This window comes from Epinephelus fuscoguttatus, linkage group LG18 (assembly GCF_011397635.1).
Source record: "Epinephelus fuscoguttatus linkage group LG18, E.fuscoguttatus.final_Chr_v1".
Taxonomy (NCBI): Eukaryota; Metazoa; Chordata; class Actinopteri; order Perciformes; family Serranidae; genus Epinephelus; species Epinephelus fuscoguttatus.
Genome location: NC_064769.1, coordinates 4,942,205 through 4,968,286, shown reverse-complemented (window position 1 = coordinate 4,968,286; position 26,082 = coordinate 4,942,205). Strand labels below are relative to the sequence as shown.

General features: G+C 39.8%; 1 protein-coding gene across 1 annotated transcript; it reads right to left on the bottom strand.

Annotated features, from left to right (window-relative positions):
* Positions 1–4,103: 4,103 nt before the first annotated feature.
* LOC125905868 (SWI/SNF-related matrix-associated actin-dependent regulator of chromatin subfamily B member 1-like) lies at positions 4,104–25,554 on the bottom strand. The gene is made up of 9 exons (XM_049604162.1): positions 25,450–25,554; positions 20,493–20,604; positions 19,839–19,947; positions 17,151–17,288; positions 16,781–16,908; positions 16,508–16,674; positions 10,698–10,888; positions 10,288–10,419; positions 4,104–8,537 (listed from the first exon to the last, which is right to left on the bottom strand). Exons 1-9 carry the CDS (start codon positions 25,537–25,539, stop codon positions 8,498–8,500), a joined length of 1,107 nt encoding a protein of 368 aa, XP_049460119.1. The 5' UTR covers positions 25,540–25,554; the 3' UTR covers positions 4,104–8,497.
* Between the last annotated feature and the right edge of the window lie 528 nt (positions 25,555–26,082).

The window sequence follows — 26,082 nt, the reverse complement described above, 5'->3', positions numbered from 1 at the left end:
TTAAGGACCATGGTATCCCTGTTCTTGATTGGCCATAGACCTTAACCCCATAGAAAATCTATGGGGTATTGTGAAGAGGAAGATGCAACACGCCAGACCCAACAATGCAGAAGAGCTGAAGGCCACTATCAGAGCAACCTGGGCTCTCATACCACCTGAGCAGTGCCACAGACTGATCGACTCCATGCCACGCCGCATTGCTGCAGTAATTCAGGCAAAAGGAGCCCCAACTAAGTATTGAGTGCTGTACATGCTCATACTTTTCATGTTCATACTTTTCAGTTGGCCAACATTTCTAAAAATCCTTTTTTTGTATTGGTCTTCAGTAATATTCTAATTTTCTGAGATACTGAATTTGGGATTTTCATTAGTTGTCAGTTATAATCATCAAAATTAAAAGAAAAAAACAATTGAAATATATCAGTCTGTGTGTAATGAATGAATATAATATACAAGTTTCACTTTTTGAATGGAATTACTGAAATAAATCAACTTTTTCATGATATTCTAATTATATGACCAGCATCTGTATAAGGAACATAACTTGAACAGCATTCTATCGTTTCAAGAATATTGCCATAGTCAGGCCTTTCCTTTCTCTGCAAAGATGCTTGTACATGCTTCTATTACAGGTAGTTTGGCTCTGCAATAAATTGCAGAGAACCCCGTTAAATACAGAACCCTGCTGCCAAAGTTTTATCTGGAACAAAGACACAGCTCCTGTTCTAATGCCCATGCACTCACTTTCACCTAGTTCAAGGATCAGTTTTAAGATTTTTGTGTCTCTAAATATGTTTATGAACTTGTCCTTGACTATTTTGTCTATAGGGGTCTGTCCATGGTTCAGCTGTCAAGTCTGTCACACAAAGACCTACAGTGAAGCTGCTGTCTGTAGTTCTGAATCCAAACTGTGGAATTCTTTGCATCTAAATCTGAGGAGAGCCAGATCAATTGAAGCTTGATTAGTTGACAATATTCATAAAAATATGATATTTATTACATTGATTAGACCTGTATGTATTCATTGGTAATTAAGAATGAATTTAATATAACTTTTCTTATAATTTATTTCATGAATACTTACGAATTTGTTTTAAGAACTAGTTTTTGTCGAGCTACTATTTCCAGCATTAAGAATGACCAAGCGCAGCATCTGCACAAACAAATTGGAAATACCTCAGAGCACTGGAAGGATTTTTTTCTTGTGTGTAATCAGGGCTCACCTACCCCAGGGTTCAAAACCCCCATCCTGAGTTGCTTGCTTGCTGTGAGGTGACAATACTAACCACTGCACTACCACGCCGCCCCGTGACCTGCATTTTATGAATTAAAGATTTATATAATGATGATTATTATTGGTATTTCTTTGCAAAACAGGTATTTCCCGGACAGTCCAGAGTTTATTTCAGACTGAAGTGTCAACCGCTGAGCTGTCAGTTATTAAGAAGACAAAAGCTGAGGTATAAAATGTAAAAACTAATGGCCACATACTGCCCTGTATGTCTAGGAACAAACTCTACCTCAAATGCTAATTATTTCCAGCTCCCGTGATTATGAGTCATGTTTCAGTCAACCTACTGTGGTTAGACTGGTATGCAGCTGATGGCGGCTTCAGTTAGACATGGAAGATTTCATTGTTTCCACTGTATAATAGTTAACAGTTGTCTAGTTATATTTTATAGAGCTCTGATTGATACTGAAATACATGAATTGACATCAATGGAAAAATAAGAGAGAGATAAAAAAAGGAATGTGAGTGAAATAATAAAGTTGCTGCTTTCAACTCAACTTTTTCTGCATGACATTCCCTGCAGTTAAAAGCTGTGGCAAAGGGTGGATATATATAAGCTTCTCTGATCCCCCCTTTCCACCAAAATAGCTCTGGTTCTTGAACCAGTTCTGTTCAGGATTAATTGAACCTTGGTGCTCTCTAGTGGACCAGTCTGCATTTCTACTAGTTTTGATCAGAACCACTGTAATCAAGAATGTGTCATCAAGGAAGGGTATGGCATAATGCACAATTGAAGTAAACAGTAAAAGGAAGATTGCAGATTACATTGATTACCTGCTAGTTTATGTTCTGTTATTACAGATATTTGCTTTTGTCCTAAAAACATGGACCAACTACACAGCTCAAAAAATTGGGGGAACACTTAAATCACACATAGGATTTTGAACAAATTATTCTATTTGAAAATCTTTTCTGATGTATACTATCATTTGTAGAGAACAAAATGACATAACAATGGTCACTGGAAACCAAAATCATTAACCCACCGAAGACTGGATTCAAAATCACACCAAAAATCGAAGTAAAAATTGAAATTACAGGCTGAATTTTATCATGGCAACTCATAATGTGACTCAGTAATATATATGGCTCCCACGTACTTGTATGCACTTCTGACAACGTCTGGGTATGCTCCTGATGAGTCAGCGGATGGTGTCCGAAGGGGAACTCTTCCCAGACCTGGACCTGGATCAGTGAGCTCTTGGACAGTCTGTGGTAGTACTTGGCGGCATAGGATCCCACTAGAGGATGTTGAGCCCTCATGCCACCCTCATGGAGTCTGTTTCTGACAGTTTGGCCAAAAACATGCACACCAGCCTGCTGGAGGTCATTCTGTAGGGATCTGGCAGTGTTCCTCCTCGCACAAAGGAGCAGACACCGGTCCAGTGTACTGAATTAAGTCGTGAAAGTTGAGGCACAGTTTATTCACAGGCTGTTGGGTAAGGAGAAGGTGATTAGACCCCGTTTGGATTGGCCATTTCACCTCACAGTAAATCATTTATCTTAAATGGTATATGGTAAATGGACCTGCATTTGTATAGCACCTTTCTAGTCATCCGACCGCTCAAAGCACTTTTTACACTACCAGTCACATTCACCCATTCACACACACATTCATACACTGGTTGCCAAGGCTACCATACAAGGTGCCACCTGCTACTCAGTTTAAACACACTCATACACGATTAAACAGCCATCGGGAGCAATTTGGGGTTCAGTATCTTGCTCAAGGATACTTCGACATGCAGAATGGAGGAGCCAAGGATCGAACTGCTGATCTTTCGATTGGTGGATGACCTGCTCCACCTCTGAGCCACTTAACAATCTGTTCCACTATTATACCAAATATTGCACATCGTGGATTTGCATTATCATTGCAGCAAATTTTATACTTTGCCCTTTGATTCTTCTGCGGCGGCAGTTTTCTAACATCACAGATACATCAGCAAGACAGCGGTTTGTCGGGCCGTAAGAAACGTGACTCTGGCTCTGGTTTTAGCCATTTTCCTTGGGCATAAATCAGAAAGCATTAGGCTATCAAAGTAATGTCTAGAGGGTCATCGGTGGCTTGGTGGATGGAGCGGGCATATCAAGTACCGGAGCTTAGTCCTTGTTGCAGCAGCTGCGGGTTCAATTCCAGCCTGTAGTCTTTTGCTGTGTGTCGTACCCTCTCCCCCCCGTAAACGCTACGCTGTCCTGCCATTAAAGAAAACGAAAGCCAAAAAAATAATCTTTAAAAAACAAAGATGAATTCCACAGAACCACAGGTTTGTCAGTGTTAATCAGAAATTAATCTATGTGGACACATTATGCAGTGATTCATGAGTACTCTTCTATATTCAAAGATTCCGCATTGTAATAGGCTGCATTTATGGGACTCAGCATCCCCATCATAGCTCCATCTGAGAATAAAGATTACGTGAATCAGAAGTTATTTCACAGCAATTCAATTATCATAAGCCTAATACTGACAGAAGTATGAGCAAAACTTTTACCAGTCTATACACTATTTTGTGTTTGATTCTGAGTTGCTGCCAAGTGCGTCTGGGCCCCATGAGATTACAGCCGAATAAGAGAATAAAGCAAATTATATTAAAACATATGAACATTGTTAAAATATAAAAATGTTTCTATATTTTCTATTTATTAGACACACATTAATTCATCACTTTACATTACATCACTTCACATTACCTATTACCTATTTTTCATGTCAACATTTGCGGTCATTAAAATCTCTGATTCAGTTGGGATGTAATAAGTGGCTCTGCTTCTAACTCTGCTTTCTGCCAATGAATATCATGTTATCTGCACTCCATTGATGATGGCTTGGGGTGCTCGCCGTGAACGTGCTTCCCTCAGGCTGAACATAGACAGAACTGATCTAATTCTGATCAGCTGTTTTGGAGCCGAAAACTCAGTTTCCCAGCTCAGGTTAAGAAAAATCTGATACTTTTTGGTTCCAGCTTAGAACAAGCTTTGCAGGATTGCAATTTATTTTTGGTCAAAGTGCTCTGAATGGTTTAAAATTAGGTGCCGGAACCAGAGTAGAATCAGTTCCAGTGTTGGTTGAAAAGGGTAAGAATGGTCCAACACTTTGACCAATGAGTCTGAATATTCTTAGTGAAAAGAGTCTGAGGAGCTACATATAGAGAAGCTAGTCTTATTCTTCAGTGCTGACTACTGTGACTCCTTAGTGCTGTACAAGAATAATTTAATTATGTCTCGCCACACTGTCCCACTGAAGGCTGCATTAGTCATCACAGCTTCATAACCACCTTGTCATAATAACCCTCTGAAGGACTTTACCTGATTTCAAGGGATAGTCCTGCATCTGTACCTCTTTTACAGTTATTCATGTTATGGTTGACAGAAATGAACCCAATATCAAAATGTAAAACACACACACAGGTTTACAAAACAACGTATTTCCAAAGTTTTCTTTCTTTATTGTTGATTTTCATATAAAAAGCAAGTCCACTATAAAGGTAAAGCAATTTTACAAAAGAAGAGAATAAGAAGCGACAGTACATACATTAACATCATTTTCTGGAGTATGTTCAGGTTGAAAATCATCACTTTAAAAAGACACCATTGGTTCTTGTCAGCTTGTGTTTTTTCCCCCCTCTACAACTCCAAAACATTCCCAGTAAAATGGAGGCTCCAGTCTGCTGACACTGATGCAATGTGAGGCACGGTGCAAACAGAAGTAACAATGGGAACAATCAGTCCCTCATGCACAAGGTACAGTATGAGCTATCTATGTTTTAGCATGCAGATGAACACTTGTGCACATAACCGATCCGAACCGGTAAGTGAGATCACAACACAGAGTCTACATGCCAAAATCAAACCAACTCTCCGATTGGCTGCAAACACATGACAGCTCTGAGCAGCTGCAACTGTCTGTGCAGCACACCAGAGTCCTGCACCAGGTCGGGTATCCATGGGTACAGGTGCGGGTGCAGGTTTTCATAAATGGAACTGTGCAGGACTCCGAAGCACACAACAAAAACATTAGCAGGGTTTGTTGTGGTTTGATTTTACACATGCGCACTGGTTATTTCAGTCATGTAAAAATAGCAACATCAGCCTCAGTATACCAAAGTAGCTAAAACACTTTGATGTGACTCATTAAAGCCCCTCTATGTAGGTTTTACTGACAAAGATTATTGCATCTTTTAAATGATTCTGACAGCACAAGAGATTTTGTTAGCTTACCAATTCACACCACCCCAAAGACAGCTTAGACTTTTTTTTTCCTTCATCTGTTTGGGTACTCTCACTATCAGTCATTAGAACTGTTCAAACCCTTCACATAAGGGTATTTTGTACTAATTCTGGGTTATCATTTACCCACCCTACAAAGGTTTGATGTGCAGGGCCAGTTTGACTTAAATAGTCTATAAAATAATAACAAAAGTAATAAAAAAAGGCCCATCTTCTCAGAGCCCATGGTGATATCTTCACATCTTATTTTGTTCGACTAAAACCCAAAGATACCAAATTCACATTGATAAATGACCTTTTCATTTTAGAAGCAGAAAAACTATGACACTTTTTCACTATTTTTGCTTGAAAAATGACTCAAATGATTTATCGATTATCAAAATATTTTAGGTTGACTTTTCTGTTGCTAAAATAGTTGACCAATCGACTCATTGTTTGAGCTGTACAGGACATCCTACCTCAGGAATCCCAACCTCTGCTCATGTGGAACATCAAGAATAATAGGTGTTTTTCCCAACAGACACTTTGAGCCCATTTACACTTGTTCACTTCATATGTCTTGAGTGGATCAGAAAGTGTTACAATCTAAAATAAAAAAGGGTTAAATGCATCGAAGAAGCAATTGAGACAGGTGGAGATTTCATTATTCAAACCAGCTCCAGAAGAGCTTTGACACACATTCTAGCCAGATGTTGAAAATGTTCAAATACGTCCATCTCTCTCATCTTGACTCCTCCTATAATGTAACTATGTCAGTAAATAGTGTGTGTGTGTGTGTGTATATATCCGCTCACTGTCTGATTTTCTTCACATATCCATGCTCTGCCTCCTCTATTCTTGAGATAACAGCAGCTGAAGGTAGCATTAGCCATTGTTCTCTCTCTTTAAAGCAACAAAGAAAAACATCTCCAGCTTTATATACACATACAATAAAATGTAGGGTGCACCGAGATGCTGTAGAGTTTATCTGATCCCTGATCAGTTCAACCACTAAATGATCTGTGTGGGACAGACAGCACTGATCTGTGTGGGTGAGGACGACAAAAACTATTCTCTTGCTTGTAGTTAATACATTCATTTATATGTTTGTGTTGGCTTATGGACAACTGCTAGCTAACTGTAGCTAAACTGTTATAACTAAACTGCTAAAGTGCAGAAGTTCTGCTTCTTCTGGTGTTTTTGACAGTTACCAAACATTACTACCTACTTCTGGACTGGCGGATTGCTGACCCTGCTGGGAAAACAAACATAGATTGTAGTCAGATTTGTGATCTGGCCAACAAGGGAAAATTTGTGGCTCAGTGTTCAGTAAATTAAAGGGATAGTTTGAATTTTCTGAGGTGGGGTTGTTTGGGATACTTGTTCATAATCATAGTCAGGGAAGCTAAGCAATGTACTGTTGTAGAGGGGTCAGGAACAAAATGTATTTCAACCACCACCCCCAAAAAGTTCCCACCTAAAAAAAAAATCAATATCAGTTTATGTGTACTCTATATTAACAGTATTTTTTACCAGGAAGCCATTAACAGCTTTAGTTCCCAATCTTTGCTCTCCTCAAAGCCACCAAACTCCATAGACAAAAAAGTAATTTTAGCTCACTGACAACAGAAGATGCTGGTTACCGCTGCTTTGATCAGTTACTTAGTTTGACTTACTGTGACTTTGGTGAAACCATCTAAGCCCTTTAAACACCAAAGTCACACAAATACACAAACAAGTTAACTGTTTGAGGCAGTGGTAGACCAGCAGCTTCTATGTTCAGCAATGTTAAATCTCTGTTCTCTCAGTGGAGTCTGGCTTTGAAGAGAGCGATATCATGTCTTTATTTATTGAATTTTATTTAAAATCACTGACATTAGTGTGAAACAGTGAAAATATTATCAATATAGCGTACACTTATATTGATATGGAATTCTTTTTTAGGTAGCTAAAATACGTTTTGTTGCTGACCCCCCCACAGCAATACTTTGCTTAGTTTCAATGTCGGACTCCAGCCTGCATCTCCAAACTGGGGGCATGCCGACTGACATCTGCTGTAGGTAATATACTGACTATTGATAAGTGCCTTATACAACCCCATTTTAAAAAAACTGAACTATCCCTTTAAAGTGTCTTCAATATCAGACATTTAAAATTACAAGTGTAAACGGGGCCTTTGACTTGTCATCGCAGGAAAAGCATAGGTATTAATAATATTACAAATGACTTCATTCCATCCAGAGCCATTGATATTTGTATTGGGAATCAATAAGACTTTTCTTTCCAAGGTGTTCATAATGTCTGCTGCAAAAACACCTATAGTGCAATAGTAACGTCGATAAGGACAGGATCTAATTTCGACTGCTCAGTCACAGATATTTCAGTCATTTCAACTGGAGTTTTGACCCTGGCAGACAGAGAAACCCGCAGACCTGTAGTACAGGAGTGATAAAGGTCTGAGGATATGAAAATGACTGCTGGAGAGTTGCCCTAGTGATGTCATATAACTGCTGTCCATACTGTATTCATACAGAATCATTAAAATCAGTCATTGCTCCGTAATGCCAAGAGTTTTGAGTTGACATGTGTAGAGTGAATGTTGCATGGTATGTTGTGTGTGTGTAACAGTAATTTAGGTAACAGACATCAGATCAACCTCCTTCAATTAAAAAACGCTGCCAAACAGTGATGTTGGGTTACATTTGAACTGCTGCTATGACTAATGTGCTGAAGGCAAGATGAAACATAATTACGGAATGCCTGGATGTGTTGTGTTCAATCAGTGAGGTGCCCATGGAGACTGACCACATGTCAGTGAGTGCAGTCATGTTTACAGGAACATCCAGATGCTTCATCGATGCTTTAAGGATGACCTGTGTGTGTGTGTGTGTGTGTGTGTGTGTGTGTGTGTGTGTGTTTATGTAACACTGTGTGTATTTACTTGATAATTTCAGAGCAACAGAAATTTCCAGAGGACACATCATCCGATGCAGCTTTCTACCAGGAAGGAGCGGTGTTGGCCAGTCGTCTCATACGCCTGCATAAACACAGTTTACTCATGTTACTTCAAGAATTCTACACAAACTAAAATAATGATCTGAGCATCTCAATTATGATTCTCTAATTAGACAAGACTAATATTTTATCATATAGTGGAATAATGTGGACTAAATAAACATACAAAGATGTCTTTGTGTCTATAAACAAATTTAGTGAAAACTTTGAGTCTGTTTTCTCTGAGTAAGTGCTTGTGTGGTGAATGAAAAAAGCCATCATTATTGGAGCTCTGATACTACTATTCACCATGGCAATGGATAAATAAAAAACAGAGCCTCCATTTTAATACAGTGTGTTTATAGAAATGTTAATGTGGGGAGATTAGTCTGATTTTTGGCAGTTCAAAAATTTTGGTTGGCTGCCTGCAGTTAAAGCAGTTTGATAGTCAACGGGACTAACGGTATTGGATTTTTTTTGTCTCCCCCCCCCTTTTTTTGTTCTAAATGCCGATATATAACAACTCATTTGTCAGATAACTGATACCGATATCGACATCAACTTTTTCCCCTGCCTAGTTTTAGTGATCATCAAGTCTCTTCTGTAGTGGAATTAACATCATATTATGCATGCATACTCTTGTCGTGATAGCCCACCGGCAGATGGAAATATGAAATACAATACTTTTCAATGTCTGTAATATTAATTCATTGTGCAAAATAAGAAAAAGACATGTTGGGCGGTTCTAATAGCTCATTTTAAAGCTGATATTGGCTGATACAGATGACATGCCTATATCATCGTGTATCCCTACAATGGGTGGGTCACACAAACTTGGGAGTTTCACCTGGGACATGCTGTTTGTGTCCCATGTGAAACCATAAGTCAATCAAGTTATTCTAATAACAGCCTAGTAGGGGTAGGAATCAACAGAGGCCCCACACTACGATATTATCACGTTACTTATGTCATGATACCATATTATTGTGATTTTAAAGGTGATATATTGAGTATTGCAACGAAATATATTGCGATTTACCTTTTTTTCAACTGTAAATTATGTCCCTTGAGGAAAGCTTTGTCATCAATTTTATCTTATAAGACAAAGTTTTCAGTCTGTTCATCTCACTTTAGTCATTTTTAGTGCAGCAAAATGTATCAAGTAGACTGAGTACAAATAAGCTACTTGTAATATTAATAAATTATATAGTAAAAAAACAACAACAAACAAGCATCAACTCAGAGTTTGTTAAACCAGCTTTCTGCAGCACGTCTCTGATGCTTACACAAGCAGCCCCACTGAATGCGAGCCTACTGATTGGCTCACACAGTTGTCAATCATGCTGTCCCTGTTTTATCGCATTAAATAACTCATCAAAACCAAATGAACACTTGAACTTACGGCAGCGTGATAAGAACTACCTTAAACTATAATTGGAAAAAATGTATCTGGTGTGTACTTCGAGTTTTTAGTTTAACTAAAGAGGGCATGGTTTATGATCTGTACTGCAGCCAGCCACCAGGGGACGATCCAGATGGTTTGGCCTCATTTTTGGGGAGCTGCCATGTTATCTATCTTTATATACAGTCTATGTATTAGCCTTTCTGTTTACTAAGGATAATCCTTCATGAAGTCGCTGTCAATATACTGCCGTCAATTTTCTTCTTTCAAATGTCATTGAAAGAACAGATCTTTAGTCAGCCCAACAAACCTCAGGTAGCATCAGGTACAGTAGAGTAGATACAAAGTTATTGAATGTATCTGACCTGCTATCTGTATCTGACTATCTCACCTTGTGTTCCTATCTTGGTCTCGGATCTTCTTCTCCATTTCAGCATCTGTGAGGGTCTCCAGCAGGGGACACCACTGGTCTGCATCACCTGTGTTGCGGATGGCAATCTCTACTGTTGGGAGTGGGTTCTCACTGTGAGCAAATTACAAGCGGGGCAATAATGAATCAGTCCAGCATAAAACACAAAAGATCATCAGCTCAGAAAGGGTAAAATATCATTTAGAAAGTTAGGGATGAGACTGAAACACTTTGTTAGATAAAGTGGGGTCCGACAGTCAAAGTCAATAAAAGTTTGCAGTACTTATTTAAAGGCAAACCTCTTTGATTTAGTCTACGCCCAAGGTCTGCCTTAATCAAAATGTGTTTAGACCCTTTTGATTTGAACAGCTCTGTTGAAGTGAGTAAGCTACCTGAAGGCATAGGTCCTCTGGTGCCAACTGAGCTGACCACGAATACTGTAGGCGATAGTGGTGACAAACTCTCCGCCCAGACCCAGCTCAGAGCACAGCTTCAGTGCAAAAGACTCTGGTGAGTTCTCTCTCTCTGACATGTCCCACTCAAACTGGTCCACCAGAGAAATGTTCCCCACGTGGATGTTCAGCTGAGGAATACAGAAAAATTAACATTACAGCAGCCTCGTAACTGTCTCAGTCTAGTTCCTGAAGAAAACATGACATTCTTCCATCACTGAAAGAAAAACAGAAAGCAGTCTAGGCCTAGTCTACGTGTGCAAGACACTGGAGGGATCTTCCTAGAGTGGAGGTTTTCAAACTGTGAGGTGCCTCCCCAGGGGGCATGAAGGGAGAGACATGAGGCAAAGATACTATGTGAGCTACAAAGGACAGGTGCAAGCAGGTCTTCTAAACATAACAAGAATTTAGTTGTTGTAGTCTGTCCCACTGATATGACACACTTCTCAACATAGTCAGCAGTTGGAGCAGCAGCAGCAGCTGTGACACAGATTATGAAGGCTTTTAAGTTATCTTAAAACAGGGGCTACAGTCAAGTCAAATTCTTAACAGAGGTCCACTGCCAGCTGTGGGGACGGTGGAGAGAAACTGTTTTAAACCGTGACAATTTCTTGCAGTCTACAAATTTGATCTTTTCTAAACACTTAATCTGCCTGAATATCTTTATCATCATCATTCTCTGTCTCAGCAGCTCCTCTGCCTTCTTTCTACTGAACTCACCATTAAACTTTACTACCATCTACTGTATTTTAAAATGAATGGCATTTATTCCGCCAAGGCCAAATGACCTCTCTTGCAATGTTAACTAAAGTAAAAACTAATTTGTGTAAGATGATAAGATCCAATCCAACAACTTCATAGCTCGTTCCTTGGCTCATGCTATGCCCATCCACCAGGTTTCATGAAAATTGGGCCACTAGTTTGTTTTAGTCTGTAACCCTGCTAGCAAACACAAAAAACACATCCTCCTTGGCAGGGGTAACAAGAAGTTTTCAGGACCTTAATCACAAACTCAAGACCATTGTCAATACTTACAACTGAGAGAAAAAAATTGAACTATAATTACCACCCTGTGGTTGAATGCCTTCACGCACCAGTCAAGTTTCTCTAACAGTTTACATCCATGTCTGTGAGAATGTGGATGCTTCACACACATTTTACCCCCAACAGCACAGAAGATCTATACAATCAGCAAATGTCTCCCCTTCTGTTCCTGAGATATGACATTGAATAATGGCCAGAAAAGTGTTTAATGCAGACATTATGATGTCACAGTGAAGCTGACCTTTGACCTTTTGGAAATAAATTATCATCACTTCATTAATTTATTCTATTAGACACTGGTGTAAAGTTTTGTCATAATTGGCATATGAATTCTTAAGTTATGGCCAAAAACATATTTTGTGAGGTCACACTAACCTTGATCTTTGACCTTTGACCACAAAATTCTAATCAGTTCATACTCGAGTCCAAGTGGACTTTTGTGCCAAATTTTAAGAAATTCCCTCAAGGTGTTGAGATATCATAATCACCAGAATGGGACAGACAAGTTCGCAATGACCATGACCTTTGACCTATGACTACCAAAAACTAATCAGTTCATCGTTGAGTCCAAATGGACATTTGCGCCAAATCTGAAGAAATTCCCTTGCGGCATTCTTGAGGTATTGCGTTCATGAGGATGGCACATACAGACAACCTGAGAACATAATGCCTCTGGCCATGGCTGCCATCAGCGCAGAGACATAAAAAATGTGTGACGTCTTGAGCAGAGAATAAAGTCACACTCCCTCTGTGTGTGCTGTAATCTGAGGTTCCTCGTTTTTCGTTGAGGTTGCTGGTCTGGCCACGCATGCATATTTGTGCATGTGAGTCAATGGCTAGCTCATCACCACTGCTCATACGGTGGTTACTGCTAATATCAGGACAGTGTCATTGTGGCAGCGTAGCACCCACTGGTTCCCTTCCCATGTTAACACTTAACTCTGTCAGCACTGTTGCAGTTGTTGGCACTGTATGCACTGTAAGCACCATTAGCTGCTAGCTGCAGGATCAGCCACCTCTATTTTGAGAACTGAGAACAACCTGAATCAAAGATACTCTCTGAATGTCATACAGAGCTGCTTTATTTCCAAAAAATTCAACGTTTCCACAAAATGGGAAACAGAAGTTGATCTGATAATTACACAGGAGAAGTGGGTGGAGATATTTAGACAACAGTGGAAACAACAAGCTCTACATCTTGGAGAGAATTCAGCTGGAAGAATGTTATTTGTTATTTCTGTACTCATGCCCAAAGGAAGTCTTATTCAGCTCAAACCAGCTGCTTGAGGTCTTGTAAGGACAAAGATGTAAATCATTTCCATGCATGTTGGAGTTTGGAGAATTTTATTTTTGATTTTTTTACATAATGTTCTTTATTTCAGTTTAGATGTACAGTACAGGCCAAAAGTTTGGACACACCTTCTCATTCAATGTGTTTTCTTTATTGTAGAAAACATGTTTTATATTCTAGTTTCTTCAAAATAGCCACCCTTTGCTCCGATTACTGCTTTGCACACTCTTGGCATTCTCTCCATGAGCTTCAAGAGGTAGTCACCTGAAATGGTTTCCACTTCACAGGTGTGCCTTATCAGGGTTAATTAGTGGAATTTCTTGCTTTATCAATGGGGTTGGGACCATCAGTTGTGTTGTGCAGAAGTCAGGTTAATACACAGCCGACAGCCCTATTGGACAACTGTTAAAATTCATATTATGGCAAGAACCAATCAGCTAACTAAAAAAAAACGAGTGGCCATCATTACTTTAAGAAATGAAGGTCAGTCAGTCCGGAAAATTGCAAAAACTTTAAATGTGTCCCCAAGTGGAGTCGCAAAAACCATCAAGCGCTACAACGAAACTGGCACACATGAGGACCGACCCAGGAAAGGAAGACCAAGAGTCACCTCTGCTTCTGAGGATAAGTTCATCCGAGTCACCAGCCTCAGAAATGGCAAGTTAACAGCAGCTCAGATCAGAGACCAGATGAATGCCACACAGAGTTCTAGCAGCAGACCCATCTCTAGAACAACTGTTAAGAGGAGACTGCGAATCAGGCCTTCATGGTCAAATAGCTGCTGGGAAACCACTGCTAAGGAGAGGCAACAAGCAGAAGAGATTTGTTTGGGCCAAGAAACACAAGGAATGGACATTAGACCAGTGGAAATCTGTGCTTTGGTCTGATGAGTCCAAATTTGACATCTTTGGTTCCAACCGCCGTGTCTTTGTGAGACGCAGAAAAGGTGACGGATGGATTCCACATGCCTGGTTCCCACTGTGAAGCATGGAGGAGGAGGTGTGATGGTGTGGGGGTGTTTTGCTGGTGACACTGTTGGGGATTTATTCAAAATTGAAGGCACACTGAACCAGCATGGCTACCACAGCATCCTGCAGCGACATGCCATCCCATCCGGTTTGCGTTTTGTTGGACGATCATTTATTTTTCAACAGGACAATGACCCCAAACACACCTCCAGGCTGTGTAAGGGCTATTTGACCAAGAAGGAGAGTGATGGAGTGCTGCGGCAGATGACCTGGCCTCCACAGTCACCGGACCTGAACCCAATGGAGATGGTTTGGGGTGAGCTGGACCGCAGAGTGAAGGCAAAGGGGCCAACAAGTGCTAAACACCTCTGGGAACTCCTTCAAGACTGTTGGAAAACCATTTGAGGTGACTACCTCTTGAAGCTCATGGAGAGAATGCCAAGAGTGTGCAAAGCAGTAATCAGAGCAAAGGGTGGCTATTTTGAAGAAACTAGAATATAAAACATGTTTTCAGTTATTTCACCTTTTTTTGTTAAGTACATAACTCCACATGTGTTCATTCATAGTTTTGATGCCTTCAGTGAGAATCTACAATGTAAATAGTCATGAAAATAAAGAAAACGCATTGAATGAGAAGGTGTGTCCAAACTTTTGGCCTGTACTGTACCTGATTAAAGTGGAGGAGCATGAATGAAGGAAGAGGGATAAATATTTGTTGGTGGCTGCATGAAATTCCTAATGAAGAAAGACTGACCCGGTGTTTATTATGGTGAGAAATTACTTTTAACTTGAGACTTCAGTTGGATGCATTTATTGAAAACTGGACAAAATGGATTATTTATATTTAAACATTCAGACCAGACTTTGTGTAATTGTGCACCAGGAACACATTCCAGTGTAATTCTAAGTCTTCAGTTGTTAGAGTTCATGCCCAAACGGCTAGAACCCTATTGTTTTTGCCCTAGTTCATGATTATTTGTCATCCGCCATGAAACCAAAAATTCCCATGAGCTGAAAACGTGAAACTTGGCCACATGAGGGCACTGTAATTAACAATTTGAAATGCTAGTTTCAAAAGGTTGCGTCCCTCACACTGTAAGGCCAATTGATTTGAAATTTGGCACACACATGCAGCTCAATGTGCCCTATGAAAAAGTCTCTTGGACCATTAAGCTCCTCCTAACTACATTTTCTGCCATTTCGAATTTTTTGAAAAATATTTAAATGAATAAAACTTGATGAATTTAAGTGTATCAACGCCAGAATTGGCACACACCATCTTGGGATGAAAATACAACTTTCTATTATAAACAAGAAAAAATGGTCAAAAAAACATGGCTGCAATAAGCAATTTTTTTTTTTTTTGCAAAGGCCATGGCTTAGAAAAAATTGGCCTTAACTCTTACACAGTTTGTGCAGTCCTCACAAATCTTGGTAGATATGCTCAGTACATGTTAGAGAAAAAGTGTACCAGAGCATTTTGATCCAGACCCACAGTGGGCGCCAAACATAAAAAATGTGTTCCTCAAATACCAGTGGTCAGAATTTCAACAATTTTGGGTTGCATGCTCTGGGGCCAAGTATTAACCAAAATTTCAAGTGCCATATTGATTGGTGAAAGTGGGTGTGGTCTATTAAATTTTAACTTGTGACTTAAGATGACTTTGACCATTCCTAATGAAACTCACTGGAGACATCTGGAGTTGCGTTCTGAATACACATGCCAAAAATTACACCAATCGCCCAGATGGTAGCACTGTAATTAAGGCCAATATTAGAAAGACCATAACCCTCACACCATAAGCCCAAATAGTTTGAAATTTGACACACAAATCAGATCTGTCAAATGAATAAAACTTGAATTTTGAGTTTACCAACATGAAATGTGGTTTACAGCTTCTGTGGATGAATATACAACTTTCTATAACAAATGAACAACATCAGTCAAAAAACATGGCTGCAGTTCATGAAAAAAACTCGCCAAGGGCGGGGCTCAGCAGGAAAAGGCCATAACTTGAATTTCCTTTAAGAAATCCTAATTAAAATCAGTGGACACATCAAGTACTAACATGGCGACTTTGAGGGGGCTGTTTATGAAATTCTTCATACACTGTAATGGTGGGACAAGTTTGTCATCAGTCTTACTCCTTTTCAGACAGAAATAAACAAGCTGAAGTGACTTTGCTGAAAACCCGCTTGCTGCAACCAACAGAAGCTCCCTCTTGAAAGGGCTTCAACCCTCAAATTGATGCTTGTGGCTATATATGCATATACATGTTGTTTTCTTCATGTTTAAAATGTCTTCATTTTCAAATTGTGTTAATTTTGTTCACTCTTTCCTTAAAAGACAATAAAAACAGAGTTACACAAAAAGCCTGTTCTGGTAGATTCTTCTAAAGCTACCTTATATTCCCTGAGGATTGTTGTTCTTTTGGTTCAGTACCCACCTTGATGATGACTCTCTGGTCTGCCTGCTCTTCCAGTATGCTGTCAGTAGGGTAGGATTCAATCTGCTGACGAATGGCTGAGGCAATAGCGGGAACAAAGGCCAGAGGATTCAGGTCCAGGTCATCACATAAAATCTCTGCAAACATCTCTGGGGTCATCAGTTTCTCTGAAGAGGGGCAGATATGTGAGGTCAGATTGTTCAGATTAAATAACTTGACATAACAGAAAAAAATATTGTGGATGTTGGTAAGCTAGGAGGCATCTATATTTACCATTCATGTTCCATGTGAAGGCATCTCGCAGTTTCTGTCCATCTATCTCCATGTCTAGACGAATGGGAACCAGTGCCTCGACCTGAGCTGCGTTCTCATGGATCACTGCAGGGTCGTGGTCATCAAAGCTGAGACACAGAGCGAGGCACGAGACACAAAAAAACTCAATGTTGGATCATTATTGTTCATCCAAGCAATTCTTGATGTCATATTAACGAGACTTGACCATTCACACATCAACATCTGGACTGCTTAAACGATAGTTTAAAGTAAAGGATAGCCCAAAGTACAAATGTGAAACAGAGAAAATCACAAAGAGAGACAGAGCTTGCTTCATACTGTTGCACTTTTTACTGTGTAGCTTTCTCACCACAAGGGGAAGGTCCTCTTCTTGTCACGGCCCATTCGGTTGCGGTTTATGGTGGTGGAGCAAGGCACAGCATCAAGATGGTGAGAGCTGTTGGGCAGCGTGGGGACCCACTGACTGCTCCTCTTTGCTTTCTGCTCCCTTATAGACAGGAAAAAAACACACTGTTTAGAAGGTGCACAATCTTACACAGCATACCAGCCAAACATCAGAGTGGAGGATGCCACCATCTTCCTGACATACATGGTCTTCTCACACCTGGAGAAACAGGGGAGCACTGTGCTTTCAACACCTCAGACTTCCGTTTCAACTCAGGTTGCTGCCACCTCCATTTTGGATACATCAGCTATGTCAATGAGGAGGAGTACAGATGACTGATAAGGAGCTTTATTAAGAGGAGATACAACAATCACCTGAAGCTCAACATCAGCAGTACCAAAGAGCTGGTGGTGGATTACCACAGGAACAGGAGGCCCCCTGTCCCTTTTACCATCCAGGGAGATGAGGTGGAGAGGACTGACTCATATAAGTACCTTGGGGATCAAATCAATAAAAAAAATGGAATGGACACACAACAGGATCAGTACATACAGTCTAATGCATGGTCAAATAGCATGCTTTGGCACACACATGCATTTAAATCCTGCTCAAGTGGAACTTATACACACAAGCCCAGCTACACTCAGGGCACACTACTTGTAGGCCTAAGTGTTCTATATTGTAACTAGAGATGCACAATAATATCAGCACGTCATCTGCATTGTATCGACTTAAAAACAAACAGAATTGGCCAAAGTGCTTTATATCATTTTGCACAATGAATGATTATTACATACACTGAAAAGATTTCTAAACTAAGCACAAACAACTAAGGTAATTTGTGTTTGGTAGATTATTTCTTTATTGTAACAATGTTTCTTGCCAATAAATCTTATACTGTTGGAAAGCCTGTTTATTTCCCTTTTAAATGGTGCCACATTTGTAAGGAACATACATTTGTGGGATGAGCAACACAGCTGAGTATGTGGGTTGCACCCAAGACAAATTTGCCAAATCTTCACTGCCAATGCCAAGCAGCTTTTTTTGCTGTTGCTATTGACTCTTGTTTTGACCTTCTGGTACCCCCAGGTGCTGACAATCAGGCACCTGTGAGCACGGGCCCTGCTACAGTGGTCAGTTGGTGTCTGCTCCAAGAATCGGCATGCCACATTTGACTGATCCAGATAGAGCCCATGTGATAGGGCAACTTCAAGCTGGTTCCGCAAAGCTAAGTTGCAGCATTATTTGGAGTGAGCCCTAGTACCATCTGCAAACTGACAGCCAAGTTCCATATAACAGAGGATGTCAGAGACAGGCCATGAAGTGGGCGTCCCGAGAAGACCTTTTCCTCATCCTGTCAGCACTTAGGAACCGTAGGCAGTCTTTTACAGATTTAACAGTCAATGTTTGCAGGACAATATGGCCGATGGCTATCTTTATTTCATGTCTCCATCTGCTGGTGGGCCATGATGATAAGAGTATTCATGCATAACATGATGTTAATTCCACTATATAAAAAAACTTAATGATCACTAAGATTAGGTGGGGGAAAAAGTGGATATATCACCATCGGTATAGGTTAATGGTCAAATGAGTTGTCAAATATTCAAATGAGTCAAATATTGGATATCTGCAAAAAATCCAATATCGTGCATTCCTAACTGCAACGTCTTAGTGAAAGTATATGTGTTTGGCAACTGGGAGGTACTGAGCATGTAACTGGATAAATGAGACTTGGATTATACTGCAGAAGTTGTGCGAGAGTTTGTAAATGGATGATTAAGTTTTGCTGCTTTTGGTCCCCGTTTACTTTAATTCATGAAGAATGTTTGCCTTTTTTGGATTTTCCATTTACCGTGGAGTATGAGTATGTAACAGTATGAGATTTTCGCGGTAAGATAACCATCTTAGAAAATATCATGGTATCACAGTATTAAACAATTGATCTTATCATCACTCAGAATTACCCTTAAAGGAATGAAAACAGAAGGATTATTGTAGATTGAACGAGTGATTTATTACTTACTTGAAACTTGAAACCATTTTGCTAATTGAAGTATGTACATAAAGGGGAGATTCTTTGTCCAGTTGCATTTTTTTCAATATCTTAGACAAGTCAATGTACACATTATGATAACCATTTACTTTTATATCACAGTATACCTTGAAACCAGCATATTGCTGGAACCCTTCCGTAGAGGCATGCAAGAAAAACAAAGTTTTCTTCAAATTCAAGATACACGCAGTGAGTAGCTGACATACAAAAGGTCATTTTGCAGGTGAGGTATTCTTTTACTGGTGACTTTCCAATAGACACTTCCACACTGTTAAATGCCCCATGTCCTCCAAATCCCCCACCTCCAGTTTGTAATGCAGGCTTTTTGTTCTCATTTTGTAGTCTTCAAGTCCAAGCTGAGATAACCTTGATGACATCACTATGAATTGATCAGCATTATTTTCTCAGACTTTGGAATACTCCCTTCATGTGTAGAAGCAGTGACATTCCCCTTTAACCTTTGTCTAACTATGGTACAATCCATTTCAGTGCTGTGAAAAGTATTTGGGGCCAGCGTCTGTCTGCCCCTTGATGGTTCACAGGCCAGAGTACAATGAAAATGTGAAATAAAACAGCCATCATTTGATAGAGATTACCTGAGGTAAGCTGGGGGCTCTGTGCTGATGGACACTGCCTTGTATTTCTCATCATTCCCCTCGAAGATTTCTTCACATTCTGATGCCTTCAGCAAAGTAACACTGGTGGCTTCACATAGACAGTAGGCAAGAAAACATACATACATATTCATTTATGCTCAAATTTGAAGTGGTAAAAATTAAACGCATTATGGCTATAAATGCTAAGCAGTAGTTATCAATTGCTTGTTAATCACTGTCACCACTACTGTGACAAAATGTTTTTGGATGTTCTGTTTGGGTTAGGTCAACCATGGAAGCTATCTGGCCATGTTAAAACCAGTTCACTAGCTTCAGCACCTCCTGTGTGCTAGATGATGAAGTCCAATCAGACTGTGGCTATTTCATCAGTTTAAGAAAAGAGGAGATATAGAAGGATAGATAGATAGACTGTAAGTTTTTATTTTACACCTTTTGCTTGAGATAATGTCCAGGATGACAAATCACTAGTCTGACTAGTCACTTGATTCAAATATATTTTTTCATTTAGTACATTATAAATAATAGAATTCTTTACAGCATCCATTATGAAATCTAAACATTATATACAACCTTTAGACCTTCCAGACCAGGAGTAGTCTAAATATCCAATTAAAAAAAAGACACACCACTGACCATGTGATGATGCTACAATTTTCTTCCTTTCCTCCACTGAGGCCAGTCTCCTCCATAAAGATGGATATCTTTTATACAGAGAGCCTCTGAACATACGCAGATAGTTTCCAACCTGATGAGCAGAAGGTAGATCATTTAGTCAACCAAAATTTTTAAAAATGGTGAATAAAAGTAGGGATGCCTAATAATATCGGCATGTCATTGGTATCGACCAATATCAGCTCTAAAATGAACTGATCAGAATTAGCTAACATGCTTTTTCTTCTTTTGCACAATGAATGAATATTACATAAATTGAAAAGCATTCTGTTTCACGTCTCCATCTGCTGCTGGGCCATCATGATAAGAGCAGGCATGCATCACTAAAATTAGATGGGAAAAAAAGTGGATATATTGATATTGGTACTGGTTATCGGTCAAATGAGTTGTTATATATTGGCATATCAGATATCGGCAAAAAATTCAATATCATGCATCCCTAAAAAAAAAAAAAAAAAAAAAAAGAGAGAAAAAGAAGAAAGGTTACGCAGAGATATTCTGTGATTAAAGTAATCAAAAATCAACCATCCAGGTTTTGAGGTGCTAAAAGTTTCTAAGACAAGTATTTATTGTCTGTCTTTCAAGACAGTGCAAACTGCCTACATAAGCACTGAATTAAAGTAAAGACAACTCCCCTCTGACATTGCCATGTTTTTTTTCTATAAATTGTGTTTTTGACACAGATCAACAGAAAAAAATTGTTACAAAATATGTATAATTTAAGTACCATTATACACTGAACAAAAATATAAACTCAACACTTTTGTTTTTGCTCCCATTTTTCATGAGCTGAACTCAAAGATCTAAAACATTTTCTATACACACAAAAGACCATTTCTCACAAATATTGTTCACAAATCTGTCTAAATCTGTGTTAGTGAGCACTTTTCCTTTGTCAAGATAATCCGTCCCAACCCCACAGGTGTGGCATATCAAGATGCTGATTAGACAGCATGATTATTGCACAGGTGTGCCTTAGGCTGGCCACAATAAAAGGCCACTCCGAAATGTTCAGTTTTATCACACAGCACAATGCCACAGATGTCACAAGTTTTGAGGAAGCATGCAACTGGCATGCTGACTGCAGGAATGTCCACCAGAGCTGTTGCCCGTGAATTGAATGTTCATTTTTCTACCATAAGCCGTCTCCAAAGGCGTCTCAGACAATTTGGCAGTACATCCAACCAGCCTCACAACCGCAGACCACGTGTAACCACACCAGCCCAGGACCTCCACATCCAGCATGTTCACCTCCAAGTTCGTCTGAGACCAGCCACCCGGACAGCTGCTGCAACAATCGGTTTGCATAACCAAAGAATTTCTGCACAAACTGTCAGAAACCGTCTCAGGGAAGCTCATCTGCATCCTTGTCGTCCTCATCAGGGTCTCGACCTGACTGCAGTTCGTCATTGTAACCGACTTGAATGGGCAAATGCTCACATTCGAAGGTGTCTGGCATGTTGGAGAGGTGCTCTCTTCATGGATGAATCCCGGTTTTCACTGTCCAGGGCAGATGGCAGACAGTGTGTGTGGCGTCATGTGGGTGAGCAGTTTGCTGATGTCAACGTTGTGGATCGAGTGGCCCATGGTGGCGGTGGGGTTATGGTATGGGCAAGCGTATGTTATGGACAACGAACACAGGTGCATTTTATTGATGGCATTTTGAATGTACAGAGATACCGTGACGAGATCCTGAGGCCCATTGTTGTGCCATTCATCCACGACCATCACCTCATGTTGCAGCATGATAATGCACGGCCCCATGTTGCAAGGATCTGTACACAATTCCTGGAAGCTGAAAACATCCCAGTTCTTGCATGGCCAGCATACTCACCGGACATGTCACCCATTGAGCATGTTTGGGATGCTCTGGATTGGCGTATACAACAGCATGTTTCAGTTCCTGCCAATATCCAGCAACTTCGCACAGCCATTGAAGGGGAGTGGACCAACATTCCACAGGCCACAATCAACAACCTGATCAACTCTATGCGAAACAGATGTGTTGCACTGCGTGAGGCAAATGGTGGTCACACCAGATACTGACTGGTTTTCTGACCCCCCCAGACCCCCCCCCAACAAAGCAAAACTGCACATTTCAGAGTGGCCTTTTATTGTGGCCAGCCTAAGGCACACCTGTGCAATATTCATGCTGTCTAATCAGCATCTTGATATGCCACACCTGTGGGATGGATTATCTCGGCAAAGGAAAAGTGCTCACAAACACAGATTTAGACAGATTTGTGAACAGTATTTGTGAGAAATGGTCTTTTGTGTGTTTAGAAAATGTTTTAGATCTTTGAGTTCAGCTCATGAAAAATGGGAGCAAAAACAAAAGTGCTGCGTTTATATTTTTGTTCAGTGTAAAAGATTAAATAACTAATTTTCCAAGGTATTTTGTCTTCTTTCAAGTAAATACTGAGGAGAGGAAACTTTGGCAGCAGTTACAGCCGTGATTCTATGTAAATAGGTCAGACTCAGCTGCAAAAGCATGGACACTTAAGTTTCTCCCTCACTCTTCTCTCTAAAATTACTCAAGCTCTATCAAGTTTCACTATGAGGATTCATTTGGATTTTTGTCTTGCTGGGATTAAAATCTCCTCGAGCTAAAATTCGTTGGCAGACCTCACGGTAACAGGTATTCCTGTCCGGGAATTCTATGTATTTTAAGACTTCATGGGCCTGCTGCAAAGAAGCATCACCAAGCTACATGGTAGGGACGATGTGTCTCTGCCTTTTTCTGATGTCATCTTTCACATACAGCAAGCAGAGTATTTAGTTTGATGGTGACCAAGCTAAACTTCTCCAGCCATAGAGGTTTTTAGTTCCTTTGGAACTCTGCTCCAGAGTCTCTTTCATGCCATCTAGTTTCATAAGACAGTGTTTATCTTAAAGGGACAGTTCACCACAAAATCAAAAATCATTTGTTTCCTCTTACCTGTAGTGCTATTTATCAGTCTAGATTGCTTTGGTTTGAGTTGCTGAGTGTTGGAGATATCAGCCGTAGAGATGTCTGCCTTTTCTCTAATATAATGGAACTAGATGGTACTCAGCTTGTGGTGCTCAAAGAGCCAAAAAACTATAAACTATTATCTCTTTTCTTTCTGCCAAACTACACCCGCCAACCGTATCCCTGCACAGAAGGAAGCATATATTTACAAATGGATGGAAGGCTCATCATTGTGACAACATTAGATGTAAAAAAAAAAAAAATGTCATCCTAAGTTGAGCTGTCAATGTTAGCTGAATAATAATAAAAAAAAATCTCTTTGTTTCAGTGGGGTGGACTGGGCAAGAACAGTGCAGTGATACTTGGTAGATAATCGGAGTCCAGCAGAGAGACCTCAGCTCACTTTTGTAGAAATATGTAGCCCAGAAAGCAAAAGGAATTACTAGCCAATCTAATCACATCCTGTCTAGCGAATTCATCTTATTGTCCTCAGGCTGGCGTTACAAAGCACCCATTAGGAAAACAAATCGCTACTCCAAGTCCTGTATTCTTTCTGCTACCAGGCTGCTAAATGTTGACAGTAGCCTTTTCCACTGAATGCCTTATTTTGTAACCATATAGTGGGGTCACTCTGTGTCTGGTGGATATATCGATATCAGTATTGGTTATCAGTCAAATAAGTTGTTACATATCGGCATATCAGATATCTGCAAAAAATCCAATATTGTGCATCCCTACATTCAACAAATGTAGTTAAGTAATGTGCAATGCACTACAATGTTTATTTGTATTTACTTATTTATTCATTGATTTGTGTAAATGATTATCTTTGCCTGTTCCTCCTGTGAGTCAGTGGGCACATGACCACACCAAGTGCCACTGTGCATCTTTGGCCCATGTATTGATCTCTCTGACATATTATCACTGTTGATTGCTGCTTGCTGTTTGTTTCTGCCTGTGAGTTTGTATATGGTCTGGGTAGATTGTAAAACTGAATTGCCCTTCTAGGTTAAATTAAGCTGTATGAACTAAACTGAACTGAACTGATCTGCTTGGCAAGTCAAGTTCAATAGAAAGATAATAGTTCCTACATCAAACTGCTCACAACAAGGTCTGTGGTTTATCTTGAGTAACCAGGTCATGATTTCTGGAAAGAGACACTGCTGTTGAGTTTTACAAATGTATTCTTTTGGCACTTTGAGCATCACAAGCAGAGTGCCATCTAGTTCCATTATACTGGAGAGAAGGAATATCCGCAACACTCGGCAACTCACACCAAAACTATCTAGACTGATAAACAGAACTACAGGTAAGAGGAAAAATATGCGTTTTTGATTTTTGGGTGAACTGTCCCTTTAAAGTCAAACTATAGATCACTTATTGGGTGGACCAATGGGCGCAAGTTGGAGACATTCTTAAATACACCCTCTTTTATAAAATGTTTTACGCCCCATAACCTGGTACTTTGCTTTTCTGGTCTTTCAAACTCATACACTTCGTATAACAGAGTTCAGCAGACTACTGTAGACATTACTTTTCTTTTCAATCAACATTATACCGTTAAGTGGTTTAGCTTCCGAATTGGTATGCTCAACTATCAGACGTGGATAAAGACAGACGGGGTGATACACTTTATAATAATAACTCTTTTTCACGTTTATTCACGTTGATGTAACTTGGTGGTCTGGCACAACTACCCCCTCTCTATAGCACGTTGGTATTAGAAATCCCTGTAAAACAGAAAAAGCTGTTCGCTTATTTGTTACTTATATGATATTGAATAGCATAAATTAAATTGGATTAGCCGGCTGCTGGCCTGACTTTAACCGGCTATATCCCGTTCCTCATTTATGGGTATTTCTTTGTTTATGAAGCCATCAATGGGGTTGGTTAGCATGCTAGCACTAACTAGCCAGAGCAAGAGACAGCTGAGGCTAACACAAAGTTAATGTATAGATAGTCACATACCTCTGAACCAACCATGTAAAAGTCTCCATCTTGTTCTAATTGAAATTTCACTGGTTTCTGTCCAAACGTTTTACTTAAAGCCAATTGCATCTTTACGCAGTCGCTAACCAGCTAACTAATGAGCAACCTTCTCTTCTTCAGACGTGTTTGAGGCATATGATAAAGATGGGAATTTGGGCATCCTCCTTGAAAATAACGTTCACCTCAAATTTTTTGCATTAAAAAAAAAGCCAGTTAGTAGCATGTCTGCCCAATACGTGTGAAAATGCATAAAGACAAACTATAAGTAACTGAAACTACAACCACTGCTGGACATATTACGCTTTAGAAAGTGTGTAAGGTGAACACATTCGTGGTATGGCTTTAAAGTCTTTGTGGAGTGGTTTTGTCCGAAAATCATGAACGCTGCATTGGCCTTACTCTTCGTTTCAAGGTAGAGGAACTATTTCTATAGTCCATTACCGCCCCATAGCGATCAAAAGTGAGATTTTTTTTTTTTTTTTTTTTTTTTTAAATCCTGAAGTTCATCTGGCATTTCCAACTCATTGGAAATTAGCTAACGTGCGATATTACAATAAAAACGCAATATTCAGTTGGACCACAACAAAACACGTGAAGCACACACATAGGATT